At 42.3% G+C, this 27,408-nt stretch overlaps 1 protein-coding gene across 5 annotated transcripts in view; it reads left to right on the top strand.

The window, feature by feature from the left end:
- Nucleotides 1-27,408, top strand: part of arnt2 (aryl-hydrocarbon receptor nuclear translocator 2) — a 369,880-nt gene that overhangs the window by 139,828 nt on the left and 202,644 nt on the right. For all 5 annotated transcript variants that reach the window (XM_080214131.1, XM_080214130.1, XM_080214133.1 and 2 more), the window contains one exon: nucleotides 18,106-18,208. In XM_080214131.1, the coding sequence (XP_080070257.1) occupies nucleotides 18,106-18,208 (103 nt within the window). The remainder of the gene's footprint in view (nucleotides 1-18,105; nucleotides 18,209-27,408) is intronic.

Genomic DNA, 27,408 nt, shown 5'->3' with positions numbered 1-27,408 from the left:
AGCCTGCACCAACAACAATCCCACTCAGGCCCTATTCCTGTAACCCAGGTATTTACCGTGCTAATCTCCCAGATACTAAGGGTCAGTTTAACATGGCCAATCCAATCTAATCCGCACATCTTTGGACTGTGGGAGAAAACAGGATCACCTGGAGGAAACCCATGCAGACATGGGGAGAATGTGCAAACTCCACACAGACAGTCACCCAAGATCAGAATTGAACCTGGGCCCCTGGTGCTGTGAGGAAGCAGTGCTAGCCACTGTATCAGATCGCATTGCCAATCAAATGACCAGAAAATTAGGTCAAATGTAGTTATTTTACTGGACCGTGCAACAGAATGCCAAAGCCAGAGATTGTCATTGGATTGTGATGCAGTTTATTAAGGGGCAGCATTTAATGTAATGGCACCTCTGTACTGTCACACACACAACACATACTATAGAGGGCAGTACTTCTGATTACACTCTGTTGACACAAAAATAAAGCTGATTGCCTTATTTGGTCAGTATTTTGTAGCAGCCATTATCCTCAATAAGAACATTGATACCGACTACATGAGTTTTAGTCTGGAGTGTAACCTTCCATACATAAGATCTGGGTAGGGAGTTTATAAGTATCATTGTAATCCCTAATACAAGAGTTGGATTTAAACCCAATCCTAAAGTTTAAACTCCTGATACAGGCAAACAGTTCATTGAGGACGTTTTGAAAACCAGCATTGCTGTCTGTGTGTTATGAAATGGAGGTTGATCTGCTCTCTGAGAACTAACACTGAACCACTCAGAGGCATACCTTACTCATAATCTATAAAAGAGAGTGTGAAGTGGCACAATCTGCTCTTCAACAACTTTTAGTGGTTAAATCAAAATAATTCCCTGACACACCTCTCAAATCAACAAATAACACTATTTATCTAACTGACAGTGAACAGGTTAACTAAACTAGTAACAAACCAAATAAAACCTGGAATGGAATGTTGTTCAGATAAATAGAATTCTCACTCATTAACAAAACAAAAAGTATGTTAGTCACTCTCTAAATAATAACCACGTTTTGTCTTCCAGAACCTTTGGCACCTTCTCTGTTGATTCTTCTGTCTGGACTTCTTTCTTCTTTGCTGTCTTTGCTATCAAGATGGTGCTTTCTCTTAAGGCATATGTGAAGCCAAGAGCTAAACTCAGAGCTATTACTCTGGCAAACAGCAGTTGCTTTCTGCTTTTGTCCCACTGCCCTCTTCTTTTAGACCTGTGATGACAAATCAAAATCCGCCACAATAGGATTGGTCCCCAGTTGCCGAAACCATCAGTTTCAAATTCAATAGGTGCTTGGTATCAGAGTGCCTGATTTTTGTACTGATGGCTAAATTCAAAAGCCTGTTCTGATTGAAATTGTTTGGCTGAATTCAAAAAAATTCAAGAAACCTGAAAGCCTGTTGCCTTGGTAACCCTGCTGAATGGCCTTCGATACAAGTGTTTTACTTTGGGAACTCCATCTGTACTTGCATTGTTTTAAGCACAGAAAAGACACCATGTTTTTAAAGGGACCATACAATAATTTCACCTCTTAGCATTCTACAATTTTTTAGAATTTGGTGTTTGTAAAATTATAATATTCTACTCAATTTCGCAACACTATGAAAGAGATATTAAATTGAGGTTTTGTCTGGCAGTTCATTCAGGTGATTGTGAAAGATACGCCGCAGTATTTGAGACAATTCACCCCCTTTGTCTTGGCAGCCTTTGTCAATGCCATTGAGCTGGCCATCGATCTTTGAACAGAGGGGAGTATGGTAGGATGAGAGAGGAATTGGCGAATGTTGATTGGGGGAGTGCGTTGGAAGGTAGGTCCGCTGAGGAGCAGTGGAGGATCTTTAAGGAGATCTTTCTTGGCGCTCAGCAGAAATTTATTCCGATGGTTAAAAAGGATCGGAGGAGGAGAGGTAATCAGCTGTGGATAACGAAGGAGATGAAGGAAAGTGTTAAATTAAAAGCGGATGCGTTTAGAGTAGCTAAGAGTAGTGGGCGAGAAGAGGATTGGGAGAGGTTTAAATGTCAACAAAGAATGACAAAGAAATTGATAAAGAAGGGTAGGATAAACTATGAAGCTGGGCTAGTGCTTAATATGAAAAAGGATAGCAAGAGTTTTTATAAATACATAAAAAGGAAGAGGCTGGCTAGGGTGAACGTTGGACCCTTAGAGGATGAGAGGGGGGACTTAGTGGTAGGGGCTGGGGAAATGGCTGAGGCCCTGAATAACTTTTTTGTTTTGGTCTTCACGGAGGAGAACGTGAGTAATTTGCCGGGTGTTAGCGATGGAAAGACGGTAGGAGTGGAGGGCCTGAATGACATTATTGTTACTAGAGAGGCGGTGCTCGACAGACTGGAGGGACTGATTGTGGACAAGTCCCCAGGACCGGATGGAATGCATCCAAGGGTTCTGAAGGACATGGCGGAGGTGATAGTGGATGCCTTGGTGATTATTTTCCAAATGTCGCTGGATTCCAGGGAAGTGCCGGAAGATTGGAAAACGGCTAATGTTATGCCGTTGTTTAAGAAGGGTGGCAGGCAAAAGGCGGGGAATTATAGGCCGGTTAGTTTAACGTCTGTTGTAGGAAAAACGTTAGAATCCGTGATCAAGGAGAAAATAGCGAGGCGTCTTGAGGAGAATTGTTTGGTAGAGCAGACGCAGCACGGTTTCGTTAAGGGGAAGTCATGTCTGACGAACTTATTGAAGTTCTATGAGGATGTGTCTAGGGCGGTGGATAGAGGAGAGCCGGTGGATGTGGTCTGTCTTGATTTTCAGAAGGCGTTTGACAAGGTACCTCACAAGAGGTTATTGCAGAAGGTCAGGGGGCATGGAGTTGGGGGTAGGGTGTTAGCGTGGATAGAGGATTGGCTGTCAAATAGGAGGCAGAGAGTAGGGGTCAATGGGTGCTATTCGGATTGGCGGTTGGTGACTAGTGGAGTGCCCCAGGGGTCGGTGCTGGGGCCTCAGCTATTTACCATTTATATTAGATGATCTGGAGGAGGGAACCGAGTGTATGGTGTCGAAATTTGCTGATGACACCAAGATTGGTGGAACGGCAAATTGTGCGGAGGGTGTGGAGAGTCTGCAGAAGGATCTAGATAGGCTGGGCGAATGGGCCAGGAACTGGCAAATGGAATTTAATGTTGGCAAATGTGAGGTTGTCCACTTTGGTAGGAATAATGGTAGGAAGGACTGTTACTTACGTGGCGAAAAACTGCAGCAGGCGACGGTGCAGAGGGACCTCGGGGTCCTTGTGCATGAGTCGCAAAAACCCAGCCTGCAGGTGCAGCAGGTGGTCAGGAAGGTGAATGGGATGCTGGCCTTCATAGCGAAAGGGATTGAATATAAAAGTAGGGAGGTCTTGCTGCAGCTGTCTAGGGCCCTGGTGAGGCCGCAGCTGGAGTACTGTGTGCAGTTTTGGTCGCCGTACTTACGCAAGGATATTTTGGCCTTGGAGGGAGTGCAGAGGAGGTTTATTAGGCTGATTCCGGAGTTGAGGGGGTTGAACTATGAGGAGAGGCTGAATAAACTAGGCTTGTACTCGTTAGAGTTTAGAAGAATGAGGGGAGATCTCATTGAGACGTATAAGGTGTTGAATGGGATGGATAGGATAGAGGTGGAGAGGCTCTTCCCGCTCAGAAAGGACAGTAGGACTGGAGGGCACAGCCTCAAGATAAAGGGGGGTGTGGTTTAGAATGGAGTTGAGGAGGAACTTCTTCACTCAAAGGGTAGTGAATCTCTGGAATTCTCTGCCCGTTGAAGTGGTGGAGGCTGCCTCGCTCAATATTTTTAAGATGCGGGTTGATAGGTTTTTGATAGGCAAGGGGTTAAGGGTTATGGGGAGAGGGCGGGAATGTGGAACTGAGCCACGACAGATCAGCCATGATCTTATTGAATGGCGGGGCAGGCTCGAGGGGCTAGATGGCCTACTCCTGCTCCTGTTTCTTATGTTCTTATGATCTGATTGGCATTTGCATTTGTTCTTTATTAACAATAACTCTTTTGCCACCATAAGTCACTGCATTTAAAAATCATTAGTTGTGTGGAATGCTTTGCAATATCTCAATGTACTAAAAGTTTTATTATTTGTAATTCCGGCACATGGGGAAATTAGAATTGGGCAATAAATGCTGACTGTGTCAGCTGTGTCCATATCCTATGAAGGAATAAAAGAAATTCAGAATTTAATAAACAGATCTTTTGTTGTCCTCAGGATAGTTTAATTTGTTTTAACACAAGTGAAATCTTCTCCCCATGTTTCAAATATTTGCTCATTATGAGCTCAGAAGTACTGCTCCACTCTCTTTGTTAGTCTGTTGTTATGTGTCCGTGAAAGAAAGGAATTAAAGATCTCTTTGGGTATACAACCCTGCAGTTTGTTAGATTCCTGGATGATGTATGTTGGGTGTGGCACAAATTTTGGGATCCCAGATGTTTGGAGTATTTCTTTTTACCTGAAACCTGATTGAGTTCCCAAACCTTACCACAGAAATATGTCTGCATTCCTTTAAGGCTCCTGTTAGAATGAACTTGCGGGATTTTCTGAAGCCATCTCTGGCCAGGATTTTCCAGTTCGCCAGTAGTCAGTGGACTTTTGGCTGGCTGTCTAAATTTTGTGTTCCCACCCAGGTCAGGTCCCACCATGGGTGGAACTGAGAAATCTGAGCCAGTGTCTCTAGAAAGTCATAACAATGTATTGTTTTTGGTTTTGCCTATTGCTTTTTTCAGTGTCTTTTTTAACATTAAGACAGAATAACACTTGGCATTTTACCAGTGAGAGAATGAATGATGTTGAAGCTTTTGTAGTTCATGCAACAAGGTTTAATATTTTAATACCAGAAGTAAGCTTTTTTTATCCTGATCTTTTGTGACAGTTACTGTTCAAATAATCGTGAGGCTGAGGAAACTGACTTGCTATTTATGTGCAAGTTGCATAGCAACTTCAGAGAAAGCCAGGTACATAGTTAAATGGGAAAATTCAGAAGTTACAAACATACAAATTAGGAGCAGGAGGGCCATTTGTCCCTTCGAGCCAACTTCACCATTCAATAGAATGATGGCTGATTTTTTTGTCTTTCAAATTTCACATTTCCCAATACCATCCCCCCATAACCTTTGATTCATTTTCTTAACAAATCTCTATCTACTCCTGCCTTAAAAATAATTCCTGACCTGAGAAAGGAATAGCACTCTGAAAGCTCGTGATTCCAAATAAATCTGTTGGGTTTTAACCTGGTGTTGTGAGACTTCTTACTGTGCCTGCCCCAGTGCAATGCTGGCTTCACCGCATCTTAAAAATATTCAATGACTCTACCTCCACCACCTTTTGAGGCTGAGGTTTCCAAAGTTGCACAACCCTCTCAGAGAAAAAAAATCTTCTCGTATCTGCCCTATAAGGGCAAACCCTCATCTTAAAACAGTGTCCCCACAAGAGGAAATATCCATTTCATATCCACCCTGTCAAGACCATTCAAGATCTTGCATACTTCAATCAAGTTACCTCTCACCTTTCTAAAGCCCAGTGGAAGCAAGTCCAGCTTGTCCAACCTTCCTTTGTAAGATAACCTGCTCATTGCAGCTATTAATCTCATAAATCTCCTGTGCACCACCTTTTTCAACACATTTCCATCCTTCCTATGTCCAATGAAACCAAAACTGCACAGAGTATTTGAGATGTGGTCTCACCAATACCCTGTATAATTGAAGCATAGCATCCTTTTTTTTAATGTTCAATTCCTGTTGTAATAAAGGACAGCTTTCCATTAGCACTCTTGGTAACGTGCTGCACCTGCAATCTAACTTCTTATGACCCATGTGTGAGAATGCCTAGATCCCTCCACACCTAGAAATTCTGCAGTCATTCTCAGTTTTCTATTCTTCCTGCCACAGTGAACAGCTTCTCATTTTCTCACTTTGTACTCCATCTGCCAGAGTTTTGCCCACTCACTCAACCTATCCAAATCTGTCTGCAAGCTCCTTTGCCAGACCTTGCCCATGGCTGTCTGGGCGCGCCCCCCCCCCCCCCGTGCAGCAAATGGAGTGCCAAATTCTCAATTCCCGTTGGCAGTAGGTCCGGGGAGATCAGAGAATCCAGCCCTTTGTGCGTCTTCACAACATATTTTGCTTTCTGTATCCGTGTCGTCTGCAAATTTAGCTAACAGGCCTTGCTCAATTTATATCAATGATTCATCTAAGTCATTGATATAAGCTATAAAAGGTTGAGGCCCCAGCACAGACTCCTGTGGACTCCACTCATCATATATGCCAATCGGACAAAGACCCATTTATGAATACCCTGTTTTCTGTCAGCCAGGGGAATATGTCCCTTACACAATGAGCTCTGATTTTCCACAGCAACCTTTGCTGTGGCACCTTATCAAATGCCTTCTGAAATCCAAGTTCACTCGTACCTTTAACCACAGCACATGTTAATCCTTCAAAGAACTCTAAAACCCTGCTGACTTTTTTTTCAATTACTTTGAGTTTTTCTGAGTGCTCAGCCATAACCTCTTTAATTATAAATTCTAATACCTTTCACACAATAATGATCAATTCTAACTCCTTCCACACAACAGATGTCAAGCTAACTGACCTATAGTTTCCTGTTTCCCTATCTTCTCACGTGGAGGGATAATATTTGCTACTTTCCAGTCTGATGGAATCTTTCCCGAAACTAACATCAATGTATCTACTATCTCATTAACCACCTCGTTTAAGATGCTAGATGAAGTTCATCTAGACCCAGAGACTCGTCAGCCCGTTGCTCCATCAGTTTGCTCAGTGCCATTTCCCTAGAGTTTCTAATTTCAATAAGTTTCTCTCTTCTTTCCACCTCCTGATTTACAGATATTGCTGGCTTTTTTTTATCCTATGTCATGAAAACAGAAGCAAAACATTTTTAAATATTGTCTTTATCTACTGTTAACTCCCCACTCTCACTCTCTGGAGGACCAACGCTTAATTTACTTTTTCCCTTTTAAGGGACCTATAAAAACTCTTGCTATCTGTTCTTACATTTCTAGCCAGCTTCCTCTTACTCTAATTTCTTTCTCCTTTGCTTTTTCCTGAAGTTTGATGTTTTCCCTAAAATCTTTAGTTAACCATGGATGGTGGGTTTTCCCTTTAGAATTTTTCTTTATCGTAGGAAAATGCTTATCGTGATTATTTTGAAATATCCCCTTAAATGTCTTCCATGCTTCCCTATTGACCTACCCCCTAACCTAGTTCACTTCAACTAGCTCAGCTTTCTTGCCCACAAAGTTGCCCTTATTTAAGTTTAAAATACTAGTCTTAGACCCACTCTTCTCCCTTTCAAATGGGCATAACATTCAGTCATATTGTGGTCACTGCTACTGACTTTGAGGTTATTAATTAATCCTGCCACATTACAAAACACCAAGTCTAACATAACCTGTTATCTGGCTGGTTCCAGGATGCGCTACTTCAAGAAATTATCTCAAACATTTTATGAATTCCTTATCCAGACTCCTCCTGCCAGTCAGATTTTTCCAGCCTATATTAAATTAAAGTCATCCATGATTATTATTGTCTGAGATGCTGTGTGGAATTAGAATCTCACTGTCCAGTTTGATAGGAAAAAGAAGGAAGTACTTCAATGGAGAGAATCTGCAACACAGAGGGATCTGGGTGTCCTCGTGCATGTATCACAAAATGTTAAAGTGTAGATACAACAAAATAATGAGGAAGTCTATTGGAATTTATTGAAAGGTGTTGGAGTATAACAATAGGGAAATATTATAACTGTACAGAACCTTTGTGAGTGCAAGCCTAGAATAATGTGCACAGTTTTGGTCTTGTTATTTAAGGAGAGAGATACTTGCATTTCAGGCATTCAGTGAACATTCACTCGGGTGATTTGTGTGATGAAGGAAAAGATTGAGCAGGTTGGGACTACACTCATTGAAGTTTAGAAGAATTAAAGATGATCTTATTGAAACAAATAAGATTCTAACAGGGCTGATGCTGAGAGGATATCTCCCCTCATGGGGGGAAGTCTAGATCCTGTGGGCATAGCTTTGTGGCCCTGCTAGCCATCCTGAATTGGACACTAAATCTCACAAGAGGCCAAGTATGGCGTTTGTGCCAGTGAGATTTCCAAATGCGATCTTCCCACTCCAATGATGCGACCATGCCCTGGACAGGCATGAGCCTGACCGGCTTATAATACATTTAAATATCATCAGTCGGCCTAACACCACCACTTTCACTCTCAATGTATTGTCGCATGCAATCAGCATGAAGTTACACCAATGCTAATCACTACTGGGTTTCAAATGTGTAGCCCACGTGAGGGACATGCCCTGACACTGCCCCCTGAGATGTCAAACTGGTGGTGCCAACCTGGCAATGCCAAATTGGTAGTGCAGGGTGGGCCATGTGATGAGCCCCATTGGGGGGAGGCTCCCCTTATGTGTGGGTGGGATGGAGAGAGAGAAAGCCCCTATGGTGGTAGCCGGGATGGGGTTACCACGGTTGCCAGCGTGGTGGCCAGGAGTTACCCAGGTGCTTGCATACTCTGGATGTGGGTTGATCCAATACTTGAGGATGGGGGTGTCCTCCGTGGGTGGGCAGGATAGGGAGTTCATCAATGCAGATTGGGCTATTCTTTAAAGGTGGCATCCCAATCTCTGTGATAAGGCCCTGCCAAAGTGACAAAGCAAACCATGCCCCAGATTGTCTGTGTGCTGAGTGCCAGAAAATCTGGAGTGAAAACTTGGCTGTGTATCTGGAGTGATACATGCTGGTTATGGTAAAATTTTGCCCACGGTGTCTTTAAAACAGAGGTGAGGAGGAATTGTCTCCTTAGAGTCATTAATCTTTCAAACTCACAACCCCCAGACAGCAATGGAGGCTGGGTTATGGAATGCATTGATATTCAACAGCATTATCACTGCTAAAGCCCCCATTATCTACATCCTGCAGGTTACCGTTGACCAGAAACTGAATTGGTCCATGCATATAAATATTTGGCAGGTCAGAGGCTGGGAATTCTGCAGTGAATTCTCAGTCTTGAAACCCCAAAGGTTGCCCACCATCTACAGGAGTCAGGCATGTGGTGAAATATCCTCCACTTGCCTGGATGAGTGCAGTTCCAGTAACACTCAAGAGGCTCCATATCCAGGACAAAGCAGCCAGTTTGATTGGCACCCTACTGACCACCTTAAACATTCACTCCCTCCACTACTAACACACACTGGCAGCAGTGAGTACCAAGTATAAGATGCACTGCAGAAATTCACCAAAGCTCCTTTGGTAGCACCTTCAACACCCACAATTTCGAGCAGGACAAAAGCAGCAGATGCATGGGAGCACTGTGGCCCGCAAGTCCCATCCACAAGCCACTCACCATCCTGACTTGGAAGTATATTGATATTCCTTCAGTGTCACTGGGTTGAAATCCTGGAATTCCCCCCTCAGCAGCAGTGTGGGTGTGTCTACACTACATGGACTGCGGCGTTTCAAGAAAGCTGCTCACCATCGTCTTCTCAAGGGCAATTAGGGATGGGCAATAAACGTTGACTTAACCAGCGAAGTGAATGCCCTGTGAACGAATAAATATATAAAAAAACACTAAGGCTGTGTTAAACAGTGTTTTGGGGCTGAGAGCAGAGTGGTTGGGCAGGCAGCAAGCAGGAATGTGGAGTTAAAACCACAATCAGATCAGTCATTATCTTATTTAATGGTGGGACAGGTCAAAGGGGCTGTATGGTGTCCTGTTCCTATTTATTATGTTCGCCTGTATCATTTCCAGCTTTTTTTTCTCGAGCAACTGTGTGTTTAATCACTTGAACTTTACTTCAGAGTTTAATTTGTAAAAGTCTGGAGTTTTCTAATGGTAAGAGTTTCTACTTGCAATAATAAGTATATTTTGAAGTATTATAATTCTAAAATATGAAAGACTTTTCACATGTAGGAAGGAGAGGATAGGAATTGATTTTGAATTATGAGCTGCCAGTGGCATTTAATTCAATGACTAACAAAGATAAATGGCAAAATTTTAGTTTCTTTGTTCTCCGAATGCAAATGAGGCTGACAAAGCCCTTTTATCACAAGTTAGCCCACTTCAGAGGTCAAGCGTGGGACTGTGGCCATGTAGACCAGATAGATGGCAGATCCGCTACCCTGAAGTGCGTTCGTGATTCAGTTGGATTTTTATGATGACACATTTATAGAACATAGAACATTACAGTGCAGTACAGGCCCTTCAGCCCTCGATGGTTCCACTGATCGGTGCAACAATCTAAAGACCCTCTAACCTAAACTATTCCAATGTTATCCATATGCCTATCCACTGACCATTTGAACGTTGGCGAGTCCACAAGTGCTGCAGGCAGGGCATTCCACGACCTTACTAACCTCTGAGTAAAGAACCTACCTCTGACATCCGTCCTATAATTACCACCTCTTAATTTAAAGCTACGTCCCCTCGTGTTAGCCGTCACCATCCGAGGAAAAAGGCTCTCACTATCCACCCTATCTAATCCTCTGATCATCTTGTATGCCTCAATTAGGTCACCTCTTAACCTTTTCCTTTCTAACGAAAACAACCTTAAGTCCCTCAGTCTTGCCTCATCAGACCTTCCCACCATACCAGGCAACATCCTGGCAAACCTCCTCTGCACCCTTTCCAATGCCTCCATATCCTTCTTATAATGCAGCGACCAGAACTATACGCAATACTCCAAGTGCAGCCGCACCAGAGTTTTGTACAGTTGTAACATGACCTCATGGCCCTGAAATTCAATCCCTCTACCAATAAAAGCTAACACACTATACGCCTTTTTAACAACTTTATCAACCTGGGTGCCAACTTTCAGGGATCTATGCACATGTACCCCGAGATCTCTCTGCTCATCCACACTACCAAGAGTCCTTCCATTAGCCCTATATTCTGTACTCCTGTTACTCTTACCAAAGTGAATCACCTCACATTTTTCCACATTAAACTCCATTTGCCACCTCTCAGCCCAGCTCTGCAGCTGATTTATGTCCCTCTGCAAACTGTAACATCCATCTTCACTGTCTACAACTCATCCGACTTTGGGGTCATCAGTAAATTTACTAACCCATCCTTCTACACCCTCATCTAGGTCATTTATAAAAATGACAAACAGCAGTGGCCCCAAAACAGATCCCTGAGGTACACCACTTGTAACTGAACTCCAGGTTGAATATTTCCCATCAACTACCACCCTCTGTCTTCTATCAGCTAGCCCATGCCTGATCCAATCTGCTATATCACCCTCAATCCCATCCGTCTGCATTTTCTGCAGTAGCCTACCATGGGGAACCTTATCAAACGCTTTGCTAAAATCCATATACACCACTTCAACTGCCTTACCCTTATCCACCTCTTTGGTCACCTTTTCAAAAAACTTGATAAGGTTTGTGAGGCACGACTTACCCTTCACAAAACCGTGTTGACTATCCCTAATCAATTTATTTCCCTCTAGATGATTATAAATCCTATCCCTAATAATTCTTTCCAAAACTTTGCCAACAACAGAAGTAAGGCTCACTGGTCTATAATTCCTAGGATGGTCTCTACTCACCTTCTTGAACAAGGGGACAACATTTGCTATCCTCCAGTCTTCCGGCACTATGCCTATAGCCAATGATGACATGAAGATCAAAGCCAAAGTTCTGCAATTTCCTCCCTAGCCTCCCAGAGAATCCTAGGGTAAATCCCATCCGGCCCAGGGGGCTTATCTATTTTCATACTCTCAAGAATTGCTAACACCTCCTCCTTAAGTACTCCAACCCCGTCTAGTTTAAAAGACTGTATCTCAGTATTCTCCTCGATTACATTAACCTTTTCCTGCGTGAATACTGACGAAGAATATTCATTTAGTGCCTCTCCTATCTCTTCAGGCTCCACGCACAACTTCCCACTACTGTCTCTGACTGGCCCTAATCTTGCCCTAACCAATCTTTTATTCTTGACATACCTATAGAAAGCTTTAGGGTTCTCCTTGATCCTATCCACCAAAGTCTTCTCATGCCCTCTTCTAGCTCTTCTTAACACTCTCTTTAGCTCCTTCCTGGCTAATTTGTAACTCTCCAGAGCCTTCATGTCTCATTTTTACATAAGCCTCCTTCTTCCTCTTCACCAGGGATTCAACTTCCTTAGTACACCACGGTTCCCTCGCTCGACCACTTCCTCCCTGCCTGACAGGTACATATTTATCAAGGACTTGCAGTAGCTGCTCCTTGAATAAGCTCCACATTTCATTTGTTCCCAGCTTCTGCAGTTTCCTACTCTAACCTACGTATCCTAAATCTCGCCTAATAGCCTCATAATTACCTTTTCCCCCAGCTATAACTTCTGCCCTTCGGTATATGCCTATCCCTTTCCATCACTAAGGTAAACGTAACCGAATTGTGGTCACTATCACCAAAGTGCTCACCTACCTCCAAGTCTAACACCTGGTCTGGTTCATTACCCAGTGCCAAATCCAATGTAGCTTCACCTCTTGTTGGCCTATCTACATACTGTGTCAGGAAACCTTCCTGTGCACATTGGACATAAACTGACCCCTCTAACGTGCTTGAACTATAGCTTTTCCAATCGATATTTGTAAAGTTAAAGTCCCCCATAACACCTACCCTGTTATTCTTGCACCTATCCAGGATCATCTCTGCAATCCTTTCCTCTACATCTCTGGAACTTTTTGGAGGCCTATAAAAAACTCCCAGCAGGGTGACCTCTCCTTTCCTGTTTCTAATCTCACCCTATACTACCTCAATAGACAGGTCCACATCAAACATCCTTTCTGCCACTGTAATACAGTCCTTGACTAACAATGCCACGCGTCCCCCTCTTCTACCACCTTCTCTGCTCTGACTGAAACATCTGAACCCCGGAACCTGCAACAACCATTCCTGTCCCTGCTCTATCTATGTTTCTGAAATGGCCACAACATCGAAGTCCTAGACACCAATCCAGGCTGCAAGTTTGTCCACCTTATTGCGTACGCTCCTCGCATTAAAGTATACACACTTCAAACCACCTTCCCTCCTGCCAGTACTCTGCTGCGACCTAGCAACCTTATCCATGACCTCCCTATTCTCATCCTCCTGTACATTGGAGCTACAATTCAGGTTCCCGTCCCCCCTCTGAATCAGTTTAAACCCCCCTGAATGGCATTGGCAAATTTTCCCCCCAAGATATTAGTACCTCTCTGGTTCAGTTACATGGCTTTCATGTATATTTTTCTGCTGCTAGTCCACAAACCACTAGATTTATTCAGTTGAATTTCACATCCTGCCATGTAGGAATATCAGCCCGTGACCTCAAGGTTGAGATATAAAGTAACCACTGGGCTACTCTACGCTGTAATTGACAACACATCAATAGATTCTTGGTACATTATTTACTTTATCAAAAGCTGCATAGATTTTTGTGACAGAAACTGAAAAGAATGCCAAAATTATGTGAGGAATATTGAACCATTTTGGTATTAAGGCAAAAAAAAAGACACAGAAACCTAAAATGTAATCTGCAATTCAAAAACTGAGAGGAGGAAATTGTGTGCACGGTATGGAGCATGGACTTTGAGTAATAATCCATAAATTGTAAAAGAAGTGATGCATAATATATTGAAAAAAGCAAAATTATGCATAAACTCTGGAAAACTTATTGAAGAATGGTAGAAATTTTAAATGCTGCAAATGCAAGGGAGAGTTGGTACCCTGCACTGATGAAGAATAAAAATCACACCAGTTAAATGGGACAGATTTGCACAGGGGAATGTAATATCTGAACGAGATTGCAAGAATTTATAATTTAGACCTAAATTAGGAGGCAAAGATCATAGATACAACTACCATATGCAAGGACTATACTGCTATTTATCATTTGTGTTGGGCCCAAAAGCCAATTTTAGAATTGAGTGCTCATGAAAACCTCAATCAAATACAGAGTGTACTCCTAGTAAAAACATAATGTGATTTGGGCTGTGACACGTGTGGGGATACAACTATCAACTCAAAGATTGAACTGTTGTCGGTGAATCAACATGTCGGGACTGGGCTAGTTACTTAGCCCAATAATGCACCCACATTGGGAAGTACTGTTTGTACAAGTGGAAAAAATAAAAACTGAATTTGGCACATTGGAATGCATAGAAGTAACAAATAAATTGGAACGAATTTGTCAAATTCTTGTGGCATTGCACATGGGATCAAGACCAGGTGTGATATTTACGTGAAGCAGGTTAGATGGTAAAGGATCAGAACAGCAGGATGCTTACAGGTGAGATATTTAGTAAGCTATGGATATGTGGGTGAATTCATTGGTGACAAAGCAATATATGTAAATTACAAATTTTATGAAACAAAGCTTTAAAGGAAAACAGTCCAGCCTTCCATTTCATGAGAAAGTTGCATACAAGTTCTATATTGCCAATGCAAATTATTTTAACAAGTTAGATGCATCTTTAAGATTTCTAACCCTGAAACGGGACTGGCCAATTTGTGATAAATGCAAAAGCAAAATAAATGGGTCAGACCTGAAATGTTAACATTTTTTCTCCACAGACCTTCCGAGTGTTTCCAGCATTTTCTGTTTTTTATTCCATGACCAATTTGCGAGTTGTGTATGGTCAGTTCTCTGTGCAGATCTGCAGCTTCTCAGCAAAAACTTAACTAATCACAAAAGGTGAAAGTATATTGTAATACCATTCAGTACACCAATGATAATGACACATTAAGGATGATGTAGTTGTGTGGGGTTTATCGATGTTAAACCAAATGAGCTTTTTTTTTGCTGTTAGAAGCACTTTTCTTCCTTTAAAAAAAACATGCCTGTTTGCAGTTGAAGTATTCTAACAGGCATGCCACCAAGTATATGCACCAGGAAGACTATGGTGTCAAAGCAGTAATTAGAGTGAAGGGCAAGGCTGACAGAAGTCAGAAACCCTGGATGACTCGGGATATTGAGGCCCTGGTCAAGAAGAAAGAGGCACATGATGTGCATAGGCAGCTGGGATCAAGTGAATCTCTTGAAGAATATAGGAGATGTAGGAGTAGAGTTAAGAAAGAAATCAAGAGGGCAAAACACAAAATTGTTTTGGCAGACAAGGCAAAGGAGAATCCAAAGAGTTTCTACAAATACATAAAGGGCAAAAGAGCAACAAGGAGAGAACAGGGCCTCTTAACGATCAACAAGGTAATCTATGTGCAGATCCACAAGAGATGAGTGAGATCCTAAATGCATATTTCTTATCAGTATTTGCTATTGAAAAAAACATGGATGTTAGGGAACTTAGGGAATTAAATCTTGATGTCTTGAGGAGTGTATGTGTTACAGAGAAAGAGGTGCTGGAAGTCTTGAAGCGCAACAAGGTAGATAAATCTGTGGGACCTGATGAGGTGTATCTCAGGATCTTGTGGGAGGCTAGGGAGGAAATTGTGGGTCCCCTAGCCAAGATATTTGAATCATCAGTAATCACAGGTGAGGTGTCTGAAGATTGGAGAGTGGCGAATGTTGTGCCTTTGTTTAAGAAGGGCTGCAGGGAAAAGCCTGGGAACTACAGGTTAGTGAGCCTCACATCAAATTATTGAAAGGTATTTTGAGGCAGGATCTACAAGCATTTAGAGATGCAAGAACTGATTAGGGATAGTCAGCATGCCTTTGTGAGTGGAAAATCATGTCTCACAAATTTAATAGAGTTTTTTGAAGGGGTAACCAAGAAGGTAGGTGAGGGCAGTGCAGTTGATGTTGTCTACATGGACTTTAGCAAGGCCTTTGACACAGTACTGCATGGTAGATTGTTGCATAAAGTTAAATCTCATGGGATCCAGGATGAGGTTTCTAAATGGATACAAAATTGGCTTCTTGACAGAAACCAGAGGGTTGTTGTAGAGCGTTGTTTTTCAAACTGGAGACCTGTGACCAGCAGTGTGCCTTGGATCAGTGCTGGGCCCACTGTTATTTGTCATTTATATTAATGATTTGGATGAGAATATAGGGGGCATAGTTAGTAAGTTTGCCGATGACACCAAGATTGGTGGCATAGTGGACAGTGAGGAAGGTTATCTCCAATTGCAGCGGATTTTAATCAGTTGGGCCAGTGGGCTGATGAATGGCAGATGGAGTTTAATTTGGACAAATACGAGGTGATACATTTTGGTAGATTGAACCAGGACAGGATTTAACTCAGTTAATGGTTGGACATTGGGGAGAGTTACAGAACAAAGAGATCTAGGGGTACATGTTCGTAGCTCCTTGAAAGTGAAGTCACAGGTGGACAGAGTGGTGAAGAAGGCATTCAGCATGCTTGGTTTCATTGGTCAGAACATTGAATACAGGAGTTGGGACGTCTTGTTGAAGTTGTACAAGACATTGGTAAGGCCACACTTGGAATACTGTGTGCAATTCTGGTCACCCTATTATAGAAAGGATATTACTAAACTAGAAAGAGTGCAGAAAAGATTTACTAGGATGCTACCGGGACTTAATGGATTAAGTTATAAGGAGAGGCTGAATAGACTGGGACTTTTTTCTCTGGAGTGTAGGAGGCTGCGGGGTGACCTTATAGAAGTCTATAAAATAATGAGGGGCATAGATAAGGTAGGTAGTCAATATCATTTCCCAAAGGTAGGGGAGTCTAAAACTAGAAGGCACAGGTTTAAGGTGAGAAGGGAGAGATACAAAAATGCCCAGAGGGGCAATTTTTTCTCACAGCGCGGTAAGTGTCTGGAACAAGCCGCCCATGGTAGTAGTAGAGGCCGGTACAATTTTATCTTTTAAAAAGCTTTTAGATAGTTACATGGGTACAGTGGTTATAGAGGGATATGGGCCAAATGTGGGCAATTGGGATTAGTGTAGGGATTTAAAAAAAAAGGGCAGCATGGACAAGTTGGGCCGAGGGGCCTGTTTCTATGGTGTAAACCTCTATGACACTTTGACTCTCTATACAAACCCAGTGAATTGCAATCATGAAGGGAGAATAGGCCTCCTGGCTGGCTCTATAAACTTGAGCTCATTCACATCTTTGCATGTATCCTACCTCGTGCTAAGTCCCTTGCTCTGTCACCCCTGTTCTCATTGACCTGCATTGACTCTGCCGGGCAATGCCTTGATTTTAAAATTCTCATTTTTTGTTTTCAGATTGTTCCATGAACTTGCTCCTCCTTTCTCTAATTTCCTCCAGCAGTGTGACTACTGAGATCGCTAATCTCTTGGACATTCCCGATTTTATTTCCACAATTAGTGTTGTGCTTCAGCTCTGAAATTTCCTCCTTAAACCTCTTCATCTCTCTCTCTCCTTTAAAATGCTCTTAAAAATATGCATCTTTGGGTACATTTTTGGCCAGTGATGGGCAGCCAAGGTTAGTGAGTGGGCTGCATGAGTGGCTCTCCATCTTAGTGGGCTGCAAGATTGAAATCAGGCTTGTTCACTAACCATGGTCATATGAATAAGATTAAATACACTTAACATGTATGTTGAATTTTTCATGTTACAGAAAATAGTTGAATCATTTTTATATTAATAGAATTGTCATTAACTTCAAATGGTAAAACCACAATAAATGTTTGTACTTTGGACACAGCGCACATCTCTCACAGTCAGTGTGAGCAACAGCACAAACCTCACTTCACTTGCCCTTGCTTTACCTGTGTATCAGTCATATTGGTAGGAGTAAAAACGGGAATCAAAACCAAATGAATGTGACAACCCTGCGCCTGAGCAACAGTCAACAACATGTCCTGTGGGCTGCACTCAGAACCCTGATGGACTGCATGTGGCCTCCAGGCTGCAGGTTGCCCATCACTGCTTTTGGCCATCTGTCCTATCATCTCCTTACTAGGTCAAATTGCGTTTGCTGAATCACCAGCGAAGTGTTTTGGACTGCTTCATTGCACTGCTATAAGTGCAAGTTGTTGTGAATCTACACTATGACTTTTAAGCCCTATCTCCAGCTCACATTCCCTTTGGCTGCTGTTCTGCTGAGACTGTGGGATAAATTCACATCCCACATCAATCTCAATCTGGAGACATTGTGCACTGATCTTACTTTAACGTTTATTTTTGTTTCCCCTTAAAACATAGGCCGTATTCTGGATCTCAAGACTGGTACAGTTAAAAAGGAAGGGCAGCAGTCTTCAATGAGAATGTGCATGGGGTCCAGGCGTTCCTTTATTTGTAGAATGAGGTAAGGACATAGTTTATCCTGCTAGTAATTTACATAATAGAATGATAAACCTTGTTGCCATAGCATCTGTTTTCAAGAATATGAAAAGCTCAGTTGCAGGTATTTATGAATTTTTGTAGCACAGATTCCAAGTGCATTGGTTCTTTCTAAGTGATGTATTAGTGTTTACATTTGTTTATATGTGTTTATAAGCCCAAACTATAAAGCGTTTTATTCATTAATGTAGATTTGGTCTTTGAAGCTTCTGTGAAAGAAGCTTTTATATAAAAAAAAGGGATTCAAATTGCCTCAAAACACGCTCTCACTTGCACCACTCAAATTCATTCTTGAGTTTTTTTTCAAGTGTTTTGAAAGGCAGTTTATTTTAACACCAACAGCCACTAGTTGGCCAAAGAGTACTTCATCATTTTATTACACACATTGAGTTTTTAAACCTTCTTGTGTAACTGCAGCTTTGATTGCAATAATCTATAATTTATTGATGGTTGAAAAATGTAAAAAATCTAGCTAACTGGAGCTGTACTAATTAAATATCTTGGCTTAGTGCATAAGAAAGCTTTTTTGAGCAATATACTTCTCCCCGCCGGTGTTCACTGTACTCCTCGTGCCAGATGGTCATTGCCCACTCTGCACAATGATTAAACACCCCCTCGGTTGATTACTATTCCAGTACTCACTAACCCCCCTGCCCCGTATTATTTTTCTTTCCCTTTGTATTTCCTTGCCCTAGATTCCAATCTGAAGTCACTGCACCACAAGAGCTACTCTCTGGTTCTCATTACCCCATTCTATCCAGTGCAGTACATTGACTGTGAGCCCACTCTTTCAGGCTATAAAGCTGTTTTCACATTGACTTCTTCAGGGTTATTGCCTGCCTCATCCTCCGTTGCAGCCTAAAGTGTTCATTTAGGCTAGCCCTCTGTGAATGTCCTGCAGTATTCTCTGATTTCCACCCACCTGTCTAGTCACCTGAAATGTTGCTGTCAGGTAGCAGTAATCTTCTCTTCTTCGTCTTTTTACCTCCACTCATTGTCTGCTATGGGTCTCTCCAGGTACAATTAACCAAAGGCTATAGGGGTCTTTGCTCCCTCAGACCTATCCTTCAAGACTGCATTTTTGAAATAAATCAGACCTGAGAGTTGTCACAAAGGGACATGAACTTGTTTTAGTCCTGGGCACATGACCATCGACAACCTAGAGTGAAAGTCTTAGTGATGCTTGGGACTTTGGGGAATACTGCAATGTGGAAGAATTGCTCTGATTTGTTCTGCCATGTTCCCTTCGAGTAATAAGATTTGACCTGGTGAGCAAACTCCAGTGACTCGCTTGAAACAAAGAACAACACAGCATGGGAAACAGGCCCTTCGGCCCAACGAGCCCACGCCACCATTTTAACATTGTGCTTTTCCTCTTCCACCCTTGACCCATGTCTATGCTTACGGCACCCACATTGGAAACCAAAACATTTGTTTGGCTGGTGTTGCAGATATCCCATATGATTGGATAAAAGATAGAGCAGACATGGGACAGAGCCGAGGAAATTGTTTTACATGAGAATTGTGAGGCTATGGAATGCACTGATTGAAGCACTTCAGCACGCGTGTGAACAGAGTACCTTATGTTTAGGCTGATCCTTTCAACAGGCTTCTATTAAACCAAAAGTGAATTGGAATGAGGGGGGTAATATAGGGAGGTATGTGCAAAGAACAGGGAAAACCTTTGCAGGGGGTTGAGAGACTGTGTAATACGCTACCAAAGTTGATGATTGAATCAAAGATATGAATGGTTAAGAATGGGCTAGATAGATTGTTCTTCACATATACTGTACTATAACATTTTTTAAATGATGCAAGGCATCTCCATGCACAATAAATGAAATACTCCTCTGACATCTACTCACTGTTAATTCTCATCAGTCAAGTTCCCACAAACATTCATGAGTACCGCTGGTTGAGAGATAAATGTTGGACAGGACACAGGAAAGAACTCTCTTCTCTTAGATTAATGTTTTTCTTCTGTCCTACCTAAACAGCCTAATGTCTCATGTGAAAAATGGCACACCCATGAGTGGAACACTCCCTCAGCACTGCATGGGAGTGGCAGCATAGATTGTATTCTCAAATCATGTAGTGGGACGTGAACCAAAACCTTCTGACAGAGAATGTTAACAATAGCACTGAGGGAGCCTGTCTGCACAGTAAAGCTGCAAATATAATGCTAAATATAAAACAAAATGCATCATTTTTGTTACGCTCAAGTGTCTTTACATCTCTATAGCTGAGAAATGTGGAACCAAAAACAAGTTAACCAAATTGCCAGACTTCCCTTAGCCAGTTCATCCTTCTGACTTGTGCATTCTGCTTGGGTCTCACCAAGTGCGAGGTAAAAGAGGTCTGCTGTTTATCCTAATAAAACTGCATGCCTCATCCCTAATTTTGGTTTGTGACTTAATCTGTCAGCTCACAAGCTGTTCCATTCTCTCTTCGAAGCCCATATTTGCTTTAACCATGAAGCTACAAACATTAGGATTGATTTAACAACTCCATCCTATTATAGCTTACAAAATGCACAAAGAAACTCCTAACGAAATTCCATCTCAAAAAATTATTCACTTGTTTTAAAAATAAAATGAACTGAGACTCACGTGGTTTTGTCACTGATTTCTGGTCTTCCTTTAAATGGTCTTAAAGAATGATAGATCCACAGTCTCTTAACACGCAATAATGAAAGGTTGTTTGGAGCTGCCATATGTCTCTTAAAGTGATTAATATACTCCAATAATTTTTTCAAACAGCTTTATTGATAAAATGAAGTACCGAAGTTGTACATTTTCATGAGAGCTGTAACATAGCTGTGGAAAAGACTGGATTAATTATAACTTCCTTGGACATTTCATTGCAATGGAATGTTATGTATCTGATATTTACCAAGACGTAACTTCATTGCAGTGAGTGATTTCTAAAAATTAGATATTTTACAACATACGTTTTGTTAACAAGCTAAAGACACTGTTTCACCACTGGAATCTGCAACGCATGGAAATATGGCAAAACATCGCACAGCATACTCTGGCTGTTTTACGTGCAAAGAAAATTTAATTTTTTAAACAGAGAATCATCAAAAGATATGCTGATGAAAGAGGACATTCAACTCCAGTGCCTATGCTGGTAGAAGCTATCTAATTAGTTCCACTTTCCTGCTCTTTCTCGATAGTTTAGTTTTTTTTTCCCTTCAAGTATTTATCCAGCTTCCTTTTGAAGATGTTTTTCTTCTTTCCTGGGATATGAGTGTCACTGCCTAAGCCAGCGTTTGCTGCCTATCTCCAATTGTCTTGCAAAGGTGCTATACCCCTTGTTGTACTACCGAAGTCCAAATGGTGCAGGTACAATGCACTGTGCTGTTAGGAACGTAGCTTCAGGTTTTTGACTCAGCGAAGGAATGGTGATATAGTTCCAAGCCAGGATGGTGTACGAGTTGGAGGGGAACTTGCAGGTGATGGTGTTCCCGTGCATCCGCTGCCCTAGTGTTTCTAGGTGGTGAAGTTGTGGTTTGGAAAGTGCATTTGAAGGAGAACATAAGAACATAAGAAATAGGAGCAGGAGTAGGCCAACTAGCCCTTCGAGCCTGCCCCGCCATTCAATAAGATCATGGCTGATCTGTCGTGGCTCAGTTCCACATTCCTGCCCTCTCCCCATAACCCTTAATCCCCTCCCTTATCAAAAACCCATCAACCCGCGTCTTAAAAATATTTAGCGAGGTAGCCTCCACCACTTCAACGGGCAGAGAATTCCAGAGATTCACCACCCTTTGAGTGAAGAAGTTCCTCCTCAACTCCGTTCTAAACCGCCCCCCCCTTTATCTTGAGGCTGTGCCCCCTAGTCCTACTATCCTTTCTGAGCGGGAAGAGTCTCTCCACCTCTAACCTATCCATCCCATTCATCATCTTATACGTCTCAATGAGATCTCCCCTCATTCTTCTAAACTCTAACGAGTACAAGCCGAATTTATTCAGCCTCTCCTCATAGCTCAACCCCCTCAACTCCGGCATCAGCCTAGTAAACCTCCTCTGCACTCCCTCCAATGCCAAAATATCCTTGCGTAAGTACGGCGCCCAAAACTGCACACAGTACTCCAGCTGCGGCCTCACCAATGCCCTATACAGCTGCAGCAAGACCTCCCTACTTTTTATATTCAATCCCCCTCGTGATGAAGGCCAGCATCCCATTTGCCTTCCTGACCACCTGCTGCACCTACAAGCTGGGTTTTTGCGACTCATGCACAAGGACCCCGAGGTCCCTCTGCACCGTCGCCTGCTGCAGTTTTTCTCCACGTAAGTAATAATCCTTCCTACCATTATTCCTACCAAAGTTGACCACCTTGCACTTGCCAACATTAAATTCCATTTGCCATTTCCTGGCCCATTCGCCCAGCCTATCTAGATCCTTCTGTAGACTCTCCCCACCCTCCGCACAATTTGCCTTTCCACCAATTTTGGTGTCATCAGCAAATTTCGACACCATACACTCGGTTCTCTCCTCCAGATCATCTATATAAATGGTAAATAGCTGAGGCCCCAGCACCGACCCCTGGGGCACTCCACTAGTCACCATCCGCCAACCCGAATAGCACCCATTGACCCCCACTCTCTGCCTCCTATTTGACAGCCAGTCCTCTATCCACGCTAACACCCTACCCCCAACTCCATGCCCCCTGACCTTCTGCAATAACCTCTTGTGAGGTACCTTGTCAAACGCTTTCTGAAAATCAAGAAAGACCACACCCACCGGCTCTCCTCTATCCACCACCCTAGACACATCCTCATAGAACTCCAGTAAATTTGTCGGACACGACTTCCCTTTAACGAAACCGTGCTGTGTCTGCTCTATCAAGCAGTTCCACTCAAGATGCCTCGCTATTTCCTCCTTGATGACGGATTCTAACATTTTACCTACAACAGACGTTAAACTAACAGGCCTATAATTCCCCGCCTTTTGCCTGGCACCCTTCTTAAACAACAGTGTAACATTAGCCGTTTTCCAATCTTCCGGCACTTCCCCGGAATCCAGCGACGTCTGGAAAATAACCACCAAGGCATCCACTATCACCTCCGCCATTTCTTTCAGGACCCTCGAATGCATTCCATCTGGTCCTGGGGACTTGTCCACAATCAGCCCCTCCAGTCTGTCGAGCACCACCTCTCTAGTAACAGTAATGTCAACGAGACCCTCCAGTCCTACCACCTTTCCATCTCTAACATCCGGCAAATTATTCACAACCTCCTCCGTGAAGACCGAAACAAAAAAGTTATTCAAGACCTCAGCCATTTCCCCATCCCCTACCACTAAGTCCCCCTTCTCATCCTCTAAGGGACCAACGTTCACCCTAGCCAGCCTCTTCCTTTTTATATATTTATAAAAACTCTTGCTATCCTTTTTTATATTAAGTGCTAGCCCAGCTTCATAGTTTCTCCTACCCTTCTTTATCAACTTCTTTGTCAATCTTTGTTGACATTTAAACCTCTCCCAATCCTCTTCTCGCCCACTACTCTTAGCTACTCTAAATGCCTCCACTTTTAATTTAACACTTTGGTGAGTTGGTTGGTGAGTTGCTGCAGTGCTGCACTATAAATGTCCTGAGCACCATTCTCCCTCAAAAATTGATTCACTTGTTTCAAATTATAAATAAAATGCACTGAGATTTGAATCATAATTGATCTCTGTCCTGGACTTTTCTTCCAATGGTTTAAAAAGGATAAGCCCACAGTGTTATAATGGCACATTTATGAAGTTATTTGGAGCTGGCCATAATGTGCAAAGTTTAAATGCTATACTGCCACTGTGCAGGGAGACAGTGAATGTTTAAGTGGATGGTATGTTGATCAAGTGGGCTGCTTTGTCCTGGATGATGTTGAGTTGAACTGTTGTTGGATCCAGACTCATTCAGACAAGTGGTGAGTATTTTCATCCCACTCCTGACTTGTACCTTGTTGATGGTGACAATGCTTTGAGGAGACGGGGGAATGAGCTACTCACTCTGACCTGTTCTTATAGCCAGGTATAGGGACGGCACAGTAGTTAGCTCTGCTGCCTGACAGCACTAGGGTCCCAGGTTGATTCCTGGCTTGGGTTACTGTCTGTGTGGAGTCTGTACATTCTCCCTGTGTCTGCGTGGGTTTCCTCCAGGTGCTCTGGTTTCTCCCAAAGTCCGAAAGACAGGCTGGTTAGGTACATTGGCCTTGCCAAATTCTCCCTCAAATGTACCCAAACAGACACTGGAGTATGACAACAAGGGGATTTTTCATAGTAACTTTGTTGCATTGTTAATGTAAGCCTACTTGTGACTAATGTATAAACTTTATTTAAAAAAAAATTCATATGGCTGGCCAGTTAAGTTTCTGGTCAGTGGTAATACCCAGGATGTTGATGATAGGGATTCACTGATTGTTAACCCAAACTGAGCGGGTTATTACTGAATAACTGCTGCTTTAAGGACATATCAGGTAGGGTGCCAATGATATTGCTATATTGGAACAGCTTAGCTACGGGTTTGGCCAGAATTTGCTTCCAACACACTTTTAGCCATTGCATTCCCAATCATCATAGCTTATTGCATGAAATTTGTTTTTCCTCATGACATCTGTCTCTCTTTCACCAATTACCTTGAATCTATCTGCCCTGGTTACTGATCCTTTTGTCACTGGAAGCCCTTCATAATTTTGAACAACCATCATCTGTCAGCACCTTCTCGAGGGTAACCAAGGATGAGCAGTGGCTAAAGGAAATTACAGCAGATGCTGGAATCTGAAAACCTCAGCAGGTCTGGCAGCACCTCTAAGGAGAGAAAAGCTTTGACAAAGGGTTATCTGGATTTAAAATCAGCTCTTTTCTCTCCTTACAGGTGCTGCCAGACCTGCTGAGATTTTCCAGTGGTTTCTCTTTGGGTTAAGGATGAGCAGTAAATGCTAGCCAATGCCCACACCCCACAAAAGTATTAAAAAAACTACCAAAAAGTGGACTGAAGTAAGCAGTCCTCCTTCTCAGCTTATCCACATAACTGAAGTCACAGTCCCTGTTAGCATTGTAGTAAATCCCCTGGGCACAATCTCAAAGCCTTGACATCTTTCCTAAAGTCTGGTGTCCAGAATTGAAGACCATACTCCAGCTGGGGCCCAACCTGGGATTTATAAAAGTTGGCAACAATTTCTTTGCTTTTGTATTCTATGCTTTTGTTTATAATGCCTGGAATCCTATACAATTCTAAGTCTTCTCAAATGGTCCAACCATCTTCATAGATTTTCTTTACTCCTGTCTTTAAAATTGAACCATTTTAGTTTATATTGTCTCTCTAGCTACAGGCTTGGAGGGCCAAAGGGCCTCTTCCTTTGCTGTACTTTTCTTTATTCTTCAATTCTCTTACCAAAGTGCATTGTGTCACACTACTCTATATTACATTTCCTCTGTCATGCATCTTCTCTTTCACCAGTCCATCTACGCCTTCATGAGGTTTGCTACTATCACTTGCAACCTTTCCAAATGCTATGACATTGGCACACTTTGAAATTTTACCCTGTATACCCAAATCCCAGTCATTAACATATATCTAAAGCAGCAGTGATCCTAAAACTGATCTTTGGTATATACCAATGTGTACTTTCCTCTATTCTGAGAAACAGCCATTCACCACTTGCTTGCTGTGTCTTCGCTAATTTTTTTTATCTCTGCTGCCATGACTGCCTCTTTAACCCCGTCATTTTCTTAAAGGAATCATTGGGCCTTCATGGCTGTGCTAGCAATGCTGAAACAGCCTAAGACAAATCCCATTGTCCTGCTCTGCTCCCATTGACCCATATCCTTCCCTTCAAAAGCACAATTTTATTTTCCCTCAAAGCTTCCATTCCAGCAAAGAAGATTGTGGGTTGTGAATCCCAGGCTCCGGTTTATATGAATTGCTAGTTTTGCTTGGAGAATGGAATGTTTGAAATTAAAGTTAGACCACCAGCTGAGAATACAGCTAGATTGTGTGAAATCACGCTCTCTTGTTTCATGTAGTAATTTATCAGCTAAGCATATTGTGTTTGTATGATGAAATTCCATTGCCACTTAGCAAGGCATATATCGTTTCTGTTCTTGAATAGTTTCAGCAATTTTATGGCCAAACACTGATTAAATCTGAGACTCTGCATGTCAAGATTTTGTCCTGTAACCCAGTCTGTCTGGTTCACTCTTGTGTTGCACACCCAAGTCACTAGGATCTGGCTCCATGGACTCGATCACCACAATTATAGATTTCTAAAATCAGAAGAGTTTTGGAAAACATTCAAGCTACAGCATGGGCAGTGAGGGCTGTGTGTCTGAGCTGGCTCTTTACTCAATCAGAAATGAATTTAATTGCCTTGCTCTTTCCCTTTAATCTGTATCTTCTGCTTTTTCAGTATTTTGCCCTTTAAAAATGCTGCCAGAGCCTTTGGCAGAGAACTCCATTGCAATGGTTTGAATCCACAGCAAAACAATGATCTTCATTGTTTTCCTCCAATTTGTCTCTGTGACAAGTCATTCCATGCATCATTTTTTTCTTATCTCTCCGAACCCTTTTTCCCGATCATTTTGTAACTATTTTAACTTAATTCATTCTGTAAAACGTCTACCAGTTAAGATATTGATGATAGTTGTGTATTGTGTTGGTAACTAGATTAACATATTTTTGCTTATGTATGATTTAACTAATTGCAGTAAACGTGGTAAAAAAAAAATTTGTTAGTATCATAAGTAGGCTTACGTTAACACTGCAATAAAGTTACTTTGAAAATCTCCTGGTCACCACACTCTGGCGCCTGTTCGGATACACTTACATTTTGGAAGAATTTTAGCATGATTAATGCACCCAATTAGCACGACTTTTGGATTGTGGGAGGAAACCGGAACACGTGGAGGAAACCCACACAGACACAGGGAGAACGTACAGACTCACAGTGGCACAATGGTTAGCAGTGCTGCCTCACAGCACCAGGGACTCGGGTTTGATTCCCAGATTGGGTCACTGCCTATGTGGAGGTTATTGTGGTCTTCTTGTCAGTTTTTTTAACATTGATTCATCCTGTTGTTAAGTCAGTTGCTTACACCTCATTACACGATTCTTCTCCCATGCTCCCAAGCTCCTCCCGCAACATTGCCACCCAGCACAGAAACTCATACGTTTGCTTT

This window comes from Carcharhinus amblyrhynchos, chromosome 28, assembly GCF_965287045.1.
Source record: "Carcharhinus amblyrhynchos chromosome 28, sCarAmb.v2.hapA, whole genome shotgun sequence".
NCBI lineage: Eukaryota > Metazoa > Chordata > Chondrichthyes > Carcharhiniformes > Carcharhinidae > Carcharhinus > Carcharhinus amblyrhynchos.
This window is presented reverse-complemented; position numbering and strand designations above follow the sequence as displayed.